A 17,219-nucleotide genomic window follows, 5' to 3' on the forward strand; every position below is an offset into this window, starting at 1 on the left:
ACCGCTGAGGTTACAACCATTGTCCCTTAGTTGACTTCAGCTATGACACAGCAGCTTTGCCGCCTGGATTACCAAGGAAGCAAGGTTCTTTCTCACTCAAACCTTTAGACTTGCCCTTGTGATCAGATTAAAGCGCATCAGGTATCAGGTAACTTCAGTACACTGTCTCTTGTTTGCACACTCTGGCATCAACCTCCCTTCCCTGACAAAACCTGAAGACAAATGTCATAGAGAAGCTCCTGTGCCTGCCCTGACTCCTGTCTGCTCTTAGGGGTATTCCTATTCTGGCTAATCCCCACCATTTATATGCATGCATTTCTCTTTATCCTCTAGTTCTTTATTCTCCTGGTCCTTTCTCTAAAGAATAAAGTTTTCTTCCCCCTTTCTAGAGCTCCTAGTTCAGCTCTAATGAATTATGTCTATCTCACTGTAGCCATGACCATCCAATGGTAACTTCTATCCTGGATCACCACATCCCCTACTTTTGTTCAACTCTCTACAGAGTAGTCACAGAATGAAAATTACAAGTTTTAGCCAACTTAGACACCCATTCCATACACTGATAGGTACCAAGTCAACTTCTGCTTCTTTTGTAATATTTTATTGTTTTCCAGTCTCAGCTTTTCACTTTCCCAATGAAATCCTCCCTGAACTGCAGTAATATTTTAATTAGCTTGTGATAATTTTATTTTAAAATATGTATTTCCTAATTATGAAGTATGATTTTTTGATAAATTATTATAATTTATATATTTATATTCATCTATAATAATAAAAGCATAATATACTAATTGGACCAGATGTACTTCCAGACGACCTTCCAGACAAAGCTGCAGTGGCAGGGGTGAGGCAGAAGCGGCCACCATGGTGGTGGGGCTGAGGCCCTTGCACGAGTTTTGTTCATCAGGCTTCTAGTCCTTATAATAAAAGGCTAATATGCAAATCAACCAAATGCCAGAACAACCAATCACTATGACACACACTGACCACCAGTGGCCAAACACTCAATGCAGGAGCTGCCCCCTGGTGGTCAGTGCACTCCCACAGGGGCATTACCACTCAGCCAGAAGCCAGGCTCATGGCTGGTGAATGCAGCAGTGGTGGCAGCAGTTAGACATCCTTTAAGGGCTGAGGCCTGGCTGAGGGATCACCTGGAGTGCACGAATTTTGTGCACTCCAGGTGATCCCTGGAGGATATTTCCAAAGAAAGCATCTGTGATTCTAGTGACCCTTATTTTATGTCATATTTTTCATTGACTGAATTAAGGATTTATAGTTTATCTCCTATAACCCAGAGCCCACTTCAGACCCTACCATCCACGTATTAATTGGAATTCCAGATGATAAAGTAAATACGAACACTTGACATAACGGGCCTCTAGTATAATTATAAAACAGAAAATATAGAAACATATAGATTAAAAATATATAGATTAACCATAACCTCAAAACCAAGGAAAAATATATATCAGTACTATTTAATTTGTCAGATTCCATGTCTTCTAATGATTCTATTTGACATAGTTGAAGTCATACTGTACCTTGTTTTACACACCTGGCATATATTAGAAATATTTTTACTTATTATTTGAAAATGTTTTTAAAGATGACTTTAATGACATAGCATTCAATGATATAGAAGTATCAAATAAAATCATTCTTTTAATTCTGACCTTCAAGATGGCTTCAATTTTTTGAATACACATGAGCTATTTCACAGAAGTGGAATTATTGGATCAAAAAGTACAAATATATCTAATGTTATTGCTACAAAAATTAGCTTTCTAAAAATCTTTGATGATTTTTTTTCTCACCAGCAGCTTACACTCCTTATTGTTTCATAACAGATGATTTCCTCAGGTAGAATTTAAATCCTTTGAGGGTAAGCCCTAAGCATCTTTTGCAACCTATTTCCCAGGTGGGGTACCTGGATGATTATAAGTGGAACATAGGTAATTGACTTTTATTTGACCATTTATGGGAAATGTCAGAAAAATATAATTAGCACATAAAATTTTTTATTTCACCAACATTATTGCTCAAGACAAATAAAATCGTACTTAAAAGTGGAGTCAATTAGAAAAACATTAACAATAGATGATACTTGGGGTTAGCCAAAATCATGAAAGCCACACATGATTAATTTGATAGCATAGCCACCGCTCTCAGCCAGAATGTATTAATCACTTATATATACTTTCTAATTATCAGGAATACAAGAGGAGAAAGAAAGCTAACAAAATTTGAGAATCTCTATGCCTTCCCATTTTATAATTGGCCTGCAGTAAACTAGGTCACAATGAAACTATATATTTTGAAGGAGGATATTTCCAAAGAAGGATCTGTGATTCTAGTGACCCTTATTTTATGTCATATTTTTCATTGACTGAATTAAGGATTTATAGTTTATCTCCTATAACCCAGAGCCCACTTCAGACCCTACCATCCACGTATTAATTGGAATTCCAGATGATAAAGTAAATACAAACACTTGACATAACGGTAGCATTTCTCAAAATGTGGTGCCTGAGCCACCTGCTTCCCAATCAGATGCTTGTAAAAATGCAGATCCTGGGTTCCACCCCAGAACTATTTAGGTGATTCTGTTGCCTAGTGGAGTCTAAGAACCACTGCTCACAGTAGGAAAAGGATTAAAGTCTGAGGACTGAGGACCACCTGAAATAAACAGAATTCCTGGAGCCTGGGAAAATCTTTACAAAATAGTGGCCCGAAATGATAATAATATCCCTGGCCACCTATGATATCCAACACATCACAAACCTGGCAAACACCTCTATTTATATATTCACTTAACAAATGGTGATTCAGCTCCCACTCTGTACCAGTCATTGTTCTAGCAAACAAGACAATTACCAACTTAGTAAGGGATTTTTCTTTTTCTTCACAGAAATACGTAAAAATGATGGAAATTAATAGGAAAACAGAATCTGCTTGATGGAAATTTGGTTAATTCAGCAAATTTCCTAAGAACGACATGTCATCAATAAAATAAGAGATTTTAATATTAATAGCACAGTAATCAATATAAAATGCATGCATTACTCCTGGATGAGAATTCTCTGAGCTTAGAAACTTCCCTGGGTGAAGGGTGTTGGCATAAGTTAGCTTCATGCTCACATGACTCAAGTTCCAGGTACTGTTTTCATTGCCTGGGGTCATCACCCTGTTGCTTTACCTGGTAACCATTCTAAGTGAGCTGAGTTTTTTAAAAAAAGAATGGTTCCATGTGGTTGCTCTTGAAGTACTTTTATTACAGGTTCTAGGCTGACTTCAGGGCACTTTTGAGGTGAGTAAATGCCAACCCCAGTGCCTGAATAAAGTGCAAATTCAGTTTTAGAATGCAGGTCAGATTTCACTCTGAGAACCTGTTAGGCTTTTTCTCCTCCAACTGCAGCCCACAAGGCACGTGTGCATGCCTATCCTGAGTAAATAACTTTAATTCGCATGATGTAGTAAATTTTAGCAGAAAATGCATTATTCCAAACAGTTTCTTTTCCCAAGCATGTTGGCCAGCGCCCTTTGCTGAAACAAAGGAACCAGCCACCTGCACCTCTGAGCACAAATCCAGCACAAAGAACCAGTGTTCAGAGGCTGCTCCTACCCGGCTGGTAAAGCCAGAGGGCAATATTTGCCCAAGTTCACGGCCAAGGCCTTCTCTTGAGCAAAGGAACTCCAGTGAACACTGCGTGCCCCAGCATGCCCTGAAGGTAGGGTTATGAAGAGAGAGCACCACTTCCCTGAAGTCTGCAGGACTCTTGTCTCTAGTAAAGGATGAGGGAGCCAGCCCTCGCAGACACATTTTTGTCTGAGTCAGGATTCTAAAATAAGCCAGGGGCAAAACGTTTGAGATGTGTTTAGGACAATCATATTAAGAATGAGAAAAAATTTTTATGTGAACACTTTTTAAAATTTTATTTTAAAAGTATTATTATTTATGTCTGATGATCTAGCAAAAACAACACACAAAAATTTTTAGGAGAAATTGGGTACCACATCTGTTACTACGTCATGAAAAGGCCAATAGAGTCCCCCAGACATGTGAAAAATATCATATTTGAGCTCTTTATCAGATATTTTTCAATTAATATATATTGTCCACAGTCATTAAGCATATTGATGATTGTTATTCCCAATAAAATTGATTTACTCTACATTTACCTATTTTATTACTTCAATCCATTAATAAACAATTAGATCATCTATCCAAGATACACTGAAAACATTTCAATACAAATGTCTAGTAAAATAAAAATATATTAATTTATTGAGTTTAATTTCTGGATATGTTAGCTATACTGGTGAAAGATGTTTTTCCCCATTAAAAATAAGTCATGATTTAATTTTTTTTTATTTCATTCTCTTAACAAATAATTACTGAGGCCATAAGTCAGATGTACTAGAAGGTGGGGTATGGAATTTTGAGTAAAAATGAACAAGGGCAATCTCAGGCTACAGATCTCCAACGTGAGCCTTCATCAGAATCACTCGAAGAGCTTATTAAACTAAAGATTGCTGGACCCAATTCCTAGAGTTTCTGATTCAGTAGGTCTAGGTTGGAGTAATCATTTGCATGTCTGACAAGTTCCCAAGTGGTAGGGATGCTATTGATTGGAAATCATACTTTGAGAACCACAGGTCTTAAATTATCTTTTTTAAAAATCATACTTTGAGAACCACAGGCTGATAGCAAACTGAGGGTAAGTGTCCTAAAGGAAAGGAGCCCAGATTTAGGAGAGAATAAGGACCTAGGCTAAGTAGGGTCAGGTACCAGAGATCTGAAGGAGGAAGGGACTAACAAGTTTAAGGGACTGAGGGGGAAGCATTCCTGACACTGGGAGTCAGCTCACTATCTTTATGGCCAGAGGGAGAACCACCCCAGCAAAGGAAAGGCACCAGCATGGCTGAGGTCTGTCCAGGTCACAGGGAAAACATCTTCTGAAAGGAAGCTAAAGAGGAGGAGAAACCAAGCAAAACTTGACCTATTTTGATAAGTATTGAGGGTTTTTATCCCAAGAGCAATGGAAAACAGCTCAGGATGTTAAACAAAATATATGATTAGATATGTTCTATATACTCTCTATAGAGTGTGGAGAATAGTTGGAGCGTGCCCACAAGAGAAACAAGGAGGTTGCTTAATCTATATTTTTCAAATGTAAGGAAATCCATGGTCAAAGTCAAGACCCCATTCCAGAAGGGAGAGGTAAGGAAAGTTCCTGCTGTTAGCTCACACTCCCAAGGACAGCCCTGCAGATCGCTGACCACCTGTTGTGTTTCAGACACTCTTGTAACAATCCCCTAGTCCCAGAGGCTGGAAGGCGTAGCAGTAAAATAACTAAAGGACTTCATTAACAGAATAATGGATATCGTTTTCCCCATCAAGGGGCAGCAGACTGTGAAGTCCAGGCAGTCATCCTGAACAAGCACAAAACCCCCAGCTGTTCATTCCCAAAGGGTGTTATTTTACAGCCAGCCTCCATCTGTTGCCATAATAACTGGTGTTGCGTGGCGCAACTGTGTTTACTTTTCAACTAGTTTTTTTTTTTTCTTCCCCCTCATCTATAAGGCATGTTTTAGAAACACCTGAAATGGAATTTAGCTCGTGGATAAAATGAGAAGCAAGATCTCAAAAAATGTTAGATCCCAATCTCATTGCTCCATTTCTCCACACAGAAAATCCAATCAGCTCCACCTCCAAAATCCAACTGCTTCTCACCATCTAGTCTGAGCCACCATTATCTCTTTCCTGAACAACTGCAACAGTCTCGGAATTGGGCTCCCTGCTTCCACCTCCTGTCCCCACAGTCCATCCTTCTCCAGCAGCCAGAAGTTTCTTTATAATGTATGTCACAGCATCTCTCTTGAAGCCTTAAAGTTCTATTGCTGAATCCTTACCATAAGGAGTCTCAAAGGTCCAATAGGAGCTGGCCTGGGGGACCTTTAGGACCTCATCTTGAACCATTCTTTCCCTTTTCTCGCCATCAACCATACCACGCTCAATCCCACTGTGCCTCTTGCCTGAACACTCTCCTTGACTCTTCACATCTGCCTCCTTTCCTTCACTGACGTTTCAGTTTACTGGTAATATTTCGGGCTTCCTGATGGCCCTTTCAAAAATGTCCTCTCAGTGCACTGCATCACATGATCTTGTGTCATTATTCTCATTGGATGTATCCCTTTGTGAAATTAGCATATCTTTATTTGCTCTTCTTTTTTCTTCTGTATTCCTTCCATATGGCAGGGGCCTTATTGATTGCAGAGCCCCCAGCATCTATTACATTGTCTGTTACATAGTAATTTTCCAGGAGGGTTTGGATGGTTATGAATGAGTGGGGGGTGGAGGGGGCAAGGGGAGGAGGTAGGTTGACCTACCTCAAAAACTGAATTGGGAACTTAGTATTTAGACTTTACATGTGTTACCCTTAAATACTGATTCATCTACATCAGGGCTTCTTTCTACTTTCATGCACATACAAATTTCCTGGGGATCTTCCTTAAAATATAGATTCTGATTTCTAACAAGATGTCTCCTAGGTGTTCTGACACTATTTGAATAGGAGTCGCTCTTAAATCTCTTATAAGCAGAATAATGGCCCCTCTAAGATGTTTACATTTTGCTCTTCTGAAGCTATGACTATTTTACATTACAAGGCTAAAAGGAGTCAAGACTGCAGATGGAATTAGGATGCTAATCAGCTGAGAGGAAAGTAGATAAATTATCCAGGTGGGACCAGTGTAATCATAAAGGTCCTTTATCATGGGAGGAGAGCTCTTTGAGAGGAGTCAGTGTCAGAGTTTTCCTGGTGAGAATGAGTCAATGGCCATTGCTGGCTTTGAACATGGAAAGGGGAGCCAGCAGCCCAGGAATGTGGGCAGGCCCTGGAAACTGGAGACAGCCAGGAAACCAAGAAACATATTCTCCCTCAGAACCTTCAGGAGAAACACAGCCCTGCTGACTGCTTGATTATAGCCTGTGAGACCTGCATTTTGAACTGTAAACTAATATGCATATTTGTGTTGTTTAAAGCCATTGAGGTGTGGCAATTTGTAGCAACAGCAATAGAAAGCTAGAACAAACCTTTTCCCAGGAATGTGTGAAGGAAAGTGTTCTCTTACCCCTTACTTCAGCAATACAGGGGGAGGAGCAGAAGTGTTAGTGGGCCAGTTACATATGGCTATTTTAGTGTTAATTGGAATGGCCACCTATTTCAACCTGCAATCTGTCAACAGAAAAATTTCCTTTCCCCTAAAAGAATAATATCACATTGATTCTTCACACCCTAAGAGTAGATTTTAGAGTATGATCCCGAGCCTAGCAGCATCAGAGTCACCCAGGAACATGTTAGAAATGCAAATTCTCAGGACCCATCCCAGACTTACTCAGAAACTTGGGGGATGCCACTCACAATCTGTTTCAACAAGCCCTTCAGGTGATCCTGATGCTAGCTCCAGTTTGAGATCCACTGATTAGCAAAAGCATATGTGCCACTGTGTTTCATGCTGGGCATACATACAGAGATACACAGTTCTTTTTGTAGCTCTCACAATATATTTTCTTGGGCACTAATTGCATGTGACAACAGAAACCAAGGTCTGATATGGAAGCAGCTCATTGCAGCCACCAACTATAATAATAACTCATAAATTTTTTTAAAAAAAATCTTTAGAAGCTAGACCATAAAGGAAAAGGGAATGGATAAGTGTCTTCCCTCATCTGAAGTTGTTGGAAAACATTCTAGAGTGTTAAAATATCAAATATTGATATTTACCCTTTTAAACGGATTCTCTTAAAAAATCAGGTATCAGACATAAAGCACATTCCTGTTTTCTTCAGGAAACCAGCACTTTGGAAAATGATACAATCCCCCTTTGTCTCTTTCTTTTTATGCCCTCTTCCATGTCTTATCTAGTGAGATTGCTCTGAGTAGGTGAAGCTGCTCTCTTAAACAGTGGAGTTTGCACGCATTTTAGGTGTTTTGTTTTGTATCTGCTGACTATATATGTATATATATATATATATATATATATATATATATATATATATATATATATAATTGATTTCAGAGGAAGGAAGACGGAGAGAGAAAAAAAAAAACATCATTGATGAGAGAGAATCGCTGATTGGCTGCCTCCTGCACGCCCCCTGCTGGGGATCCAGCCCACCACCTGGCATGTGCCTGACTGGGAATAGACTGTGACCTGGTTCATAGGCTGATGCTCAACCACTGAGCCTCACTGGCCTGGCTCAAGTTTCTTCTTAATACTGTGAAATGACTCCCTAATCTTTCATTGTTTTGCTCTTATCAGAGTTCTAGGACTTGAGGGACTGAGAAAGCTGACATTTCTATCTACTGATGGCTGCAGGGCCATATTGAAAAGATGAATAGCTCAGAAAATATGAATGTCACAAAATGGCTGGAAGCAGCTAGATGGTGGTTATGTGGTGGAAGCGAGATAGGTCTGGTCATATTACCTTATTGATTAGATTTGGATTTCATGAAATCACCAGATTTTTCTCTCTTTTCCTCTCCCAATGTTAAAATTATCAGCTGTCAGCACTGAGGAGAGAGTTGGGGCCTCAATATAACACTACTTGGAAGAATAAACAAGTCACAGGTGCCCTCGCCCCAAACAGCAGCAATGATTAAGGCTACCTTGGCAAAGTTGCTAGAAATGTTAGAATCCCTTCCATTTCCAAAGGACAGCCCTTTCAAAGGAAGGCAGGATGAGTTAGGCAAATTTGGAGCTCCCTATTAATTCAGGCTTTGTGTTTCTACTTCAATCAAGATAGTCCTCCTCTTTCCAACTTCTCAGTTTTCACTGTATAGAACCCAAGCCTCATTTGCAATGGAAATGTGAGTAACCTACTTTGCTAACTGGGGAAGGTCTGCATGCAAAGGTTGAAAAGTGTTCTTCCCTCATCATTTGAACCAGGAGATGAGGCCAAAGGCAAATAAGACCTGGGGCTGGGGCCACTTCTGGAAGAGGGGCTGCAAAAGTTTGCAGTGTTAATTCCGGGATTCAAGTTGACAGTAATGAGGGGTAAGGTGGGTTAAGAGAATTCTGCTCCTGCTTGCAGATGTCAGCAATGTGGAATGATGATTTGTCTTGGCAAGCAGCTTAATGATAAGGTTGTACTTATTCTCTGTTCTATTTTCTAGTCCCACCTTTCTCCAAACATGGAGGCATTTACTTGTGTTTTTATGGAAGTAAATTTATAAAAATATTATTAATTAATTATGTACATATTATATAGAGTTCGGGAGGTGTACAGAACTGCAGCAAGTAAAATTAAAAATCCGACCTTAATTCCAGAAAATTCAATTTGTTACTTTTTCATGTTTAACTCCTAGTTATTTTATAAAAACACTAGAGGCCCGATGCACGAAAATTCATGCAAGAGTAGGCCTTCCTTCTGCCTGCCAGCACCAGCTTCCCTCTGGCACCCAGAACCCAGGCTTCCCTCCAGCCGCTGGCATGCACCCAGGACTCGGGACCCAGGCTGCTTCCCTCCAGCCCTGGCTTCTTCCAGAAGGATGTCTGGAATGACGCCTGGAAGGACATTTGGTCTAATTAGCATATTCCCCTTTTATTATTATAGATACCGTAAGTCCAAATTGTTTTTTTGAACCTGACATGAAATTAACTCATTGCTAAAATTTAACATTATGAACAAAATCAATAAGGGGGGGGGGGCTTTTTAGCAGGAAATAACCTGTGTAAGAGAGCAGATTAGCGTTTTTATTCTGCCTCGGTTTTTCATATCTTTGCAGAGACTCTTACATGTTTGAGGTTCCTGCTGTTAAGGCAACACACACAGCGGAACTTTTCCTAGTGCTGCTGCCTCCATGCAGCTCAGTAGCTGCCTGATGTGAAGCCTGAATATTTTTAGCAAGACTCCAAGAGGCAGAAGTCACACAAACTCAGGAAGCACAGCCTTGGCCAAACGTGTCTTTGGTGGCTGCGTGGGCCATATTTTTCCTCTGAAGTTTATTTTGTGTCATGTGGCAGTCTCTTAAGTGTGTGTTGAAATACAGCATACAACACTATTTCTGGCTTGCCTTCAGTGAGAACAAACTGTAAAGGCTACTTAGTAAAGAATGGGACAGGGTTTTCTGGTTTCCAGGAAAGGGATCTGATAACCGCTTAATTGTGCCATGAATCATTAGTAAAGCAAGAGAAAGCACTCTTATTACAACTAGTATTTGACATCCATTCTACCTATTCCTAACTCATTTCTGTATACCGTGCCATCCAATATCCATGCGTATTACAGTTTTATAAAATTGTTTCTTCCAGCAGCTAAATAGCGTGATAAGATTGAGGAACTCATTTCTTGCTAAGTCTGTTATTCATGGCAAACGTCAGATTGTGGGTAATTCCCATCTGCTGAGCAGCTGCAATTCAGGCCACAAAGTGCAAAGTACACCTAAGCATTTTACAGTTGATCCATTGTGACTCATTAAAATTGAGCTGGGAGCCTTAAAGGAACAGGGACCCTGTGCTCTCACCGACATCCTTCCTCTACACCTGTCACTCCATGATAAGTCTCTCCCTGGCTAGCACTCTTCTGGGAATTGTAATGAATAATTCTGGGTGTCTGTCAGCGTTTATCAGGATCCCCTCTCTGCACTGCCAATGTGTGATGCCTGCTTCTCTCCTGGGGAAGCTTGTGATTCTGTGTTCATTTAGTTAGACATCCAGCTTATATGAAAGTTTGCCATCCCTTAGTTTTGTAAAAATACAATCCAGATGATATGCTGTGCAATGTTTTCTAATTGAATATCCAGATCTTAGAAAATAGATTTCTTATCTGTCACTCATAAAGTAAACAGGCTGTTTGAACCTTACATCTACTTCCTGAGTATCCTTACAGCGTCTATACACCAGAGATTTATAAACTGAGAAGATGGGACATGGAATCCATTGCTTATCACCTACTTCACAGTTTTGTTAGGGCCTGAACAGTGGCTAAGCTTTCTGGTTTGGGCTGGATGAATTCTTTGGGGACTTAGAGGGAAGGGTGCTCTTTTGAGAGATCCATATATAACATTTAAATGTACTCTAAAATCTATTACAATTACCAATGATAAATTACAGTGTACCTTAAATCAGTGTCTCTTTTCCTGACTAGGGACTGCCTAGGTAACGATTGGTAATTACCTTTGGATTTCCTAAACCGCATAATCCCCTGTACTTATTCTAGATCCCTTTAATGCTTTAAAACCTCCCATATATGTGGGGCATCTGGCACCTTTCCGTGGAACAGTAACAAGGCTACTGTTACAATGGTCCTGCTCTTCCTGCTGCATCTTATCCAGTCTTGAAATCTGTTTCCCATGAGTTCCCTATTGGCCCTTAGCATCATCATGTCTCTTTCTTGACAGGGACCTTCAGTAGTTGCCCATTGCCTGCAGGGTGAATTCTAAGCCTCTTAAAATGGTTCACGAGGTTCCTGTCTGCTTCTTCAGCTCATCGCTCACCACTCCCCATTTTCTGTGTTGTATTCTTAGAATCCCAACTTTTTGAGCTTTCTGCACAAATAACTATAGAAAGAGCTACATGGCCTTGCTAATGTTTACTTTTCCTGGTAAGCTCTTCACACTTTCCAGGTTCAATGCTCACCCTCCCATGTTTGCTGTAGATCTTCTAAGCTCTCACCCACCCTCTGAATATGACGGCGGCCTCATGATTGTGCTCACACAGTGAATGAATGAGTGGCCATTACTACAGGTCTTCTGTTAGGGTGCATAATTTGAATCAGTCAGCAGAGGATCAATTCACTCTTTGTGCCCCCATTGTTTCATCAGCTGTATAAACAAATCATCTTCAAAAGTTCCTCTGGTCAGGTACATAGAGTTAAAATGTGACGATTTTTTAAATACTGTATTTGGAATGCACTCACTATTGTTATAGTTGTTCACCTATCTTCGAAATTTCCTTTGGGAATTATTTGCTTTATTGCACCATTAACTTACCTAATTTTATTTTAACATTATTTTACTGAGCTCAACTCTTCTCCACACTCCAATATCCTTCAAAGTGACATTAATAGTCAGCAAGATCCTGCCTATGGTGAAAAGAAGTATGGAAGACTCCTGTGGTATTCAGTTACCCCGTGTTACACAGGGCTGATAGGGTGGCCAGCTCTCTCGACAGAGCCAGATAAAACATATTTCAGGCTTTGTGGGCCATTTGGTTTCTGCCACAAGGACTCAGCCTTGCTGTTGTTGCAGGAAAGCAGTTACAGACAACAAGCCAACAAATGAGTGTGGCTGTATTCCAATAAACCTTTATTAAAAAAAAATGGCCCAGGACTACTGTTTGCCAATTCCCTGGGTCATTTGTTTGTCAATCCCCCAAGTTAATTCTATGGCTAAAGGTTTAGTCAGATTTTGTTTGGGAACAGAAAATAGCTTGTTCCCAGAGAATAACCTTTCTAATTATACATAATCCTGAGGTAAATATTTTGGAAGATACTTGTACTTTATGATGCAGTTTTATCAGAAAGAGAAGCTGAGGGAATAAGGTTACATAAAAATTCATTGCTTTCATAACAACTCTCACAGCTCAGCATATCAGAATGTGAACCAGAAATGTCTATATGCTGTCCTGACACTCAATAATGAGAGCTGAAAAAGTGTTTGTAGTCAACACCAAGACTGCAATTTTTAGGAAATATCCCACAGCAATGTCTCCAAAGGAACAAAATCAGTGTGTTCAGTGATATTTAGAACAGAAATATTTATGAACACTAAAACTATAAAGTAACCCAGTTGGGAAATGGAATGATATAGCATACAGGAATTCTGTAGAAATTTTTCTTTTCTTTTTTTTTCAATATTGATATGGAAATTTTCTTTTTTTCTTTTAAATATATTTTTACTAGAGGCCCAGTGCACAAAATTTGTACATGGGGGGGTTGTATCCCTCAGCCCAGGGTGCACCCTCTTCCAATTGGCATCCCTCTCACAATTCAAGATTGCTGGCTCCCAACTGCTCCCCTGCGTGCCTTCCTGATTGCCCCTAACCTCTTCTACCTGCCAGCCTGATCACCCCCTAAGCACTCCCCTGCCAGCCTGTTTGCCCTTAACTGCCCTCCCCTGCATGCCTGGTCACCCCTAACTGCCCTCACCTGGAGGTCTGGTTCCTCCCCAACTGCTCTCCCCTGCAGGCCTGGGACCCCCCAACTGCCCTTACCTGCAGGCCCAGTCACCCCAATTTACCTCCTTTGTCGGCCTGGTCACCCCTAACTGCCCTCCCTGCAGGCCTGGTCCCTACCAACTGCCCTCCCCTGCTAGCCTGATTGCCCACAACTGCCCTCCCTTGCAGACCTGGTCGCTCCCAACTACCCTCCCCTGCTGGCCATCTTGAGGTGGCCATCTTGTGTCCACATGGGGGCAGCCATTTTGACCACATGGGGACAGCCATCTTGTATGTTGGAGTGATGGTCAATTTACATATTACTCTTTTATTAGATAGGATTATTGATAGTATTACAGATATCTCCCATTTCCACCTCTCTTTTACGCCCTCCTTCCAACACCTACCCATATCCCAGGTCTTCACTACCCATTGTCCATGTCCTTGGGCTATGCATATAAGTATATAAGTTCTTTGGTATATCTCTTCTCAATCCCCCTTTTTTTTTAATCTGCATAGTATTCCATAGTGTAAACACCCCACAACTTTTTTATCCATTCATTTACTGATGGGTACTTGGGCTGTTTCCAAATCTTAGCTATTATAAATTACACTGCTATGAACATAGGGGTGCATATTCTGTAGAAACTTTTTTATGTAGTGATTGTGCAGAGTGTATTGATTCTTAGAAATAAGCACATGGAATATGACAGAGAAAACTCAAATGGAAAAAAAATGTTTAGGCAATCTCAAACATGTAAAAATTAATATACATGAATTCTGTTGTTTAATACTCAGTATTTATTTTAAAAGAACCTACTATGAGCACCGAGAAGACAGCAAAAAATAAGACCAAAATTTCTGCCTTCATGGAGCCAAAATTCTTATAGGAGAGAGATATGTTGAGGATCAAAGGGATATTAATTATTTATATATTTGGAAATGTAATATCATGAGATTTCTCCTCTATAAAACTGCTTATATTTTTAAAACCCTTTCCTCCTTTCTTTGGTATATCTTGTTTTCTTAAGAATAAAAATTTCTCTGGTCACTTCATTCAACCAGTATTTGCTGAGTTCTTACTATGTGCCAGGCCCTCTTCCAGGCACATAAAATACAATGTAAACAAAACACACAGGCTTTGCTGAAATCGGTTTGGCTCAGTGGATAGAGTGTCAGCCTGTGAACTGAAGGGTCCTGGGTTCGATTCCGGTTAAGGGCATGTACCTGGGTTGGGGGCACATCCCCAATGGGGGATGTGCAAGAGGCAGCTGATCGATGTTTCTCTCTCATTGATGTTTCTAGCTCTCTATCCTTCTCCCTTCCTCTCTGTAAAAAAATCAATAAAATATTTTTTAAAAACATACACACACAGGCTTGGCCATTCTCAGAGATCTAAATAATCTAGTGGGGGAGACAGAATATAAGACAATATTATAAAAACACATATTCTTATAATATATGGGTATTTATTAATATATAAAAATATATAATTACATATTACTAGAGGCCTGATGCATGAAATTTGTGCAGGAGTACGCCTTCCTTCCCTCGGCTGTTGGCACCAGCTTCCCTCTGGCATCTGGAACCCACATTTCCCTTAGGCAGGCACCAGGGGACTTGGGTTTCCCTCACAGCCCTGGCTTCATTCTGAAGGATGTCCAGTCTAATTAGCATATTATGCTCTTATTATTTTAGATAAGAATATAAGTAAAATGTATACAAGTTTTGATGATGACTAAGGGACAGAAGCAAGGAGGAAAGCAAGATCTGAATGTCTGAGATGGCATATTTCTAGATTGGATGGTCAAGAAGGACTTTTTTGAGAAGATGACTTTTGAGTAATTTTTTTTTAAATGAGCATGCTAACATTGTGATTGTGTCAGGGGAAAGAGCATTCTGGCCGAGGGATCAGCAAATACAACGGCCCTGAGATGAGAATGTTCAAGGCACCTCAGGTGGTCAGTGATTGGGGTGTAGTAAGCTAAGGAGAGAGAGGTAGGAAATGACCCTGAAGGTGTAACAGCAGACCAGATCACATCTGGCCTTTGAAGTCATTGGAAGGATATTGGCATTCTTCCTAATAATGGGAAGCATTTGAACAAAAGAGAGATATGATAAAGAGTGCATTAAAATAGTTCCTGCTGTTGAGAATAGACAACGGACACAGGGAGGCTTTTAAGAGACCGTTGCCATAATCCAGATGAGAGAGGATAGCTTGGACCATGGGAGAAGGTAAGATAAGCATCTTGAGTGGTGGGCAGCACGGAGGAAAGGATGGAGGTGTGGCAGAATACAGTGTTCCCCCTGGCACAGCCCGTCACAAAGAGGCAGAAACTCAGGAGCAGAGACCCTTTCTGAACCATCGCTCTATCCTCAGTGGGAAGCACAGTGTCAGGCACATTCTAAGTGGCTAACTGTTATAAAACAAAAAAGGAATGTAAAACCAAATGTCTATTTCATGGCTGCCTTCTGCTGTAGAGCACTCTCCTCACCACTTTTGGCCAGAGTCATTTTCCTTTATTTGGCTGTTAATTTATGAATTAGTATCTTTAATGTTTATTTGTATCCTAAGAAGCCTTTCGTTTTCAATGACCTACATTAATTTAAAATGACAGATGAGTAAAGATCCCATTGAACCATTTCTTTCCATCTCATACCTCTACAACCTGGAAGCACCATTACTGTTTTTCAGCATGAAAGAGCCTAAGACTGGTTGTAACAGAATGTATTTTATTTATTAATTTTTTTTAGGGAGCAGCTTAATTCTTTATTGAAGACCTATAACATTTTTTATGCGAACCAGGAAAATCTGCATATTTCATATGGACAGGTAAGCCCATCAAATAAATTAAATACAGTTGATTCACAGGAAAAAAATCATAAAGGTCCAGAGGAGTTGGGATGAGTTGGAGTTTATAAGCCAGTAGCACAAATGGTCTGAGAAACAGGTTCATCTTTAAGTTGATCATAATTTCCTTAAGTATATCAATAAAATTCCAGTCCTGGGACATCAATAACTTACTCAGAATTTTGGGGGAAAATGAAATAATTTAAAATAATGTTAATGACATGTGCTTTCAGCAATTTTACTAGAAATCTGTCCTAATACTTTCTTACAAATGCACCAGGATGTATACAGAAAGCTGTTTACAGTGATATCGTTTGTAATGGGAAAAAATTTTGAAGGTATCTTTAGTCTCTATCAGTGGAGAATGACTCAATAAATCATAACTATATGGGATATCTGTAATAGAGTCTGATTTGGTTGTTAATATACATGATCATCAAAGTGCATGCATACCATATTATAATAATACACTTTCAAATGTTAAAGAAACAATTCAGGAAAGTCCTGAAGCTAGAAAACATTTTCAGGAATGCAGTTGATAGGCTACTGTACACACTGACCTTAAACCAACCTCCCTCCCTCTTCCCCCCCTCCTTCTTCCCTCCCTTCCTTCTTTCTTCCCTTTCTCCCTTCCTTCCTTCTTTCCTTCCTTCCTTCCTTCCTTCCTTCCTTCCTTCCTTCCTTCCTTCCTTCCTTCCTCCCTTCCTTCCTCCCTCCCTTCCTTCCTTCCTTCCTTTCTCCCTCCCTCCCTCCCTCCCTCCCTCCCTCCCTCCCTCCCTCCCTCCCTCCCTCCCTTTCTTTCTTGCTTTCTTGCTTTCTTGCTTTCTTGCTTTCTTGCTTTCTTTCTTGCTTTCCTTTCTCTCTTCTCCTTCCTTCCTTTCAGTTGAATGCCTCATTCTCCACACCTCTTTCTACAGTCTTGTATTCTAATGCTGCTTGCTTCCCATTTTTATATCTTCCTGATCCCAGGGAATATTATTATTTTCTAATATTCTGGTTGAAATCTTCAATTATGGTAGTAGAACACTGACTATAGGTCACCATGATTTGGCTTAAATCTGCATTTGGGTCAGAGGATATTTACAAAGCACTTTAATGTTTACTAGTCAGCTTAAATAATTTACTTCAATGGGGTATTTCAAATAACTTCTCAAATGTAATTATATACAGAAGAACAACTGATCCCTTTAAAAAGAAATGGATCAAA

At 40.0% G+C, this 17,219-nt stretch overlaps 1 protein-coding gene across 2 annotated transcripts in view; it reads left to right on the plus strand.

The window, feature by feature from the left end:
• RASSF6 (Ras association domain family member 6) overlaps positions 1–17,219 on the plus strand; it is a 57,050-nt gene that overhangs the window by 16,668 nt on the left and 23,163 nt on the right. For both annotated transcript variants that reach the window (XM_084886028.1, XM_084886029.1), the window contains exon 3: positions 15,916–15,994. In XM_084886028.1, coding sequence (XP_084742154.1) covers positions 15,916–15,994 — 79 coding nt within the window. The remainder of the gene's footprint in view (positions 1–15,915; positions 15,995–17,219) is intronic.

This window comes from Pipistrellus hanaki, assembly GCF_964339955.1.
Source record: "Pipistrellus hanaki genome assembly, chromosome: 1".
In the NCBI taxonomy this organism is placed as follows: Eukaryota; Metazoa; Chordata; class Mammalia; order Chiroptera; family Vespertilionidae; genus Pipistrellus; species Pipistrellus hanaki.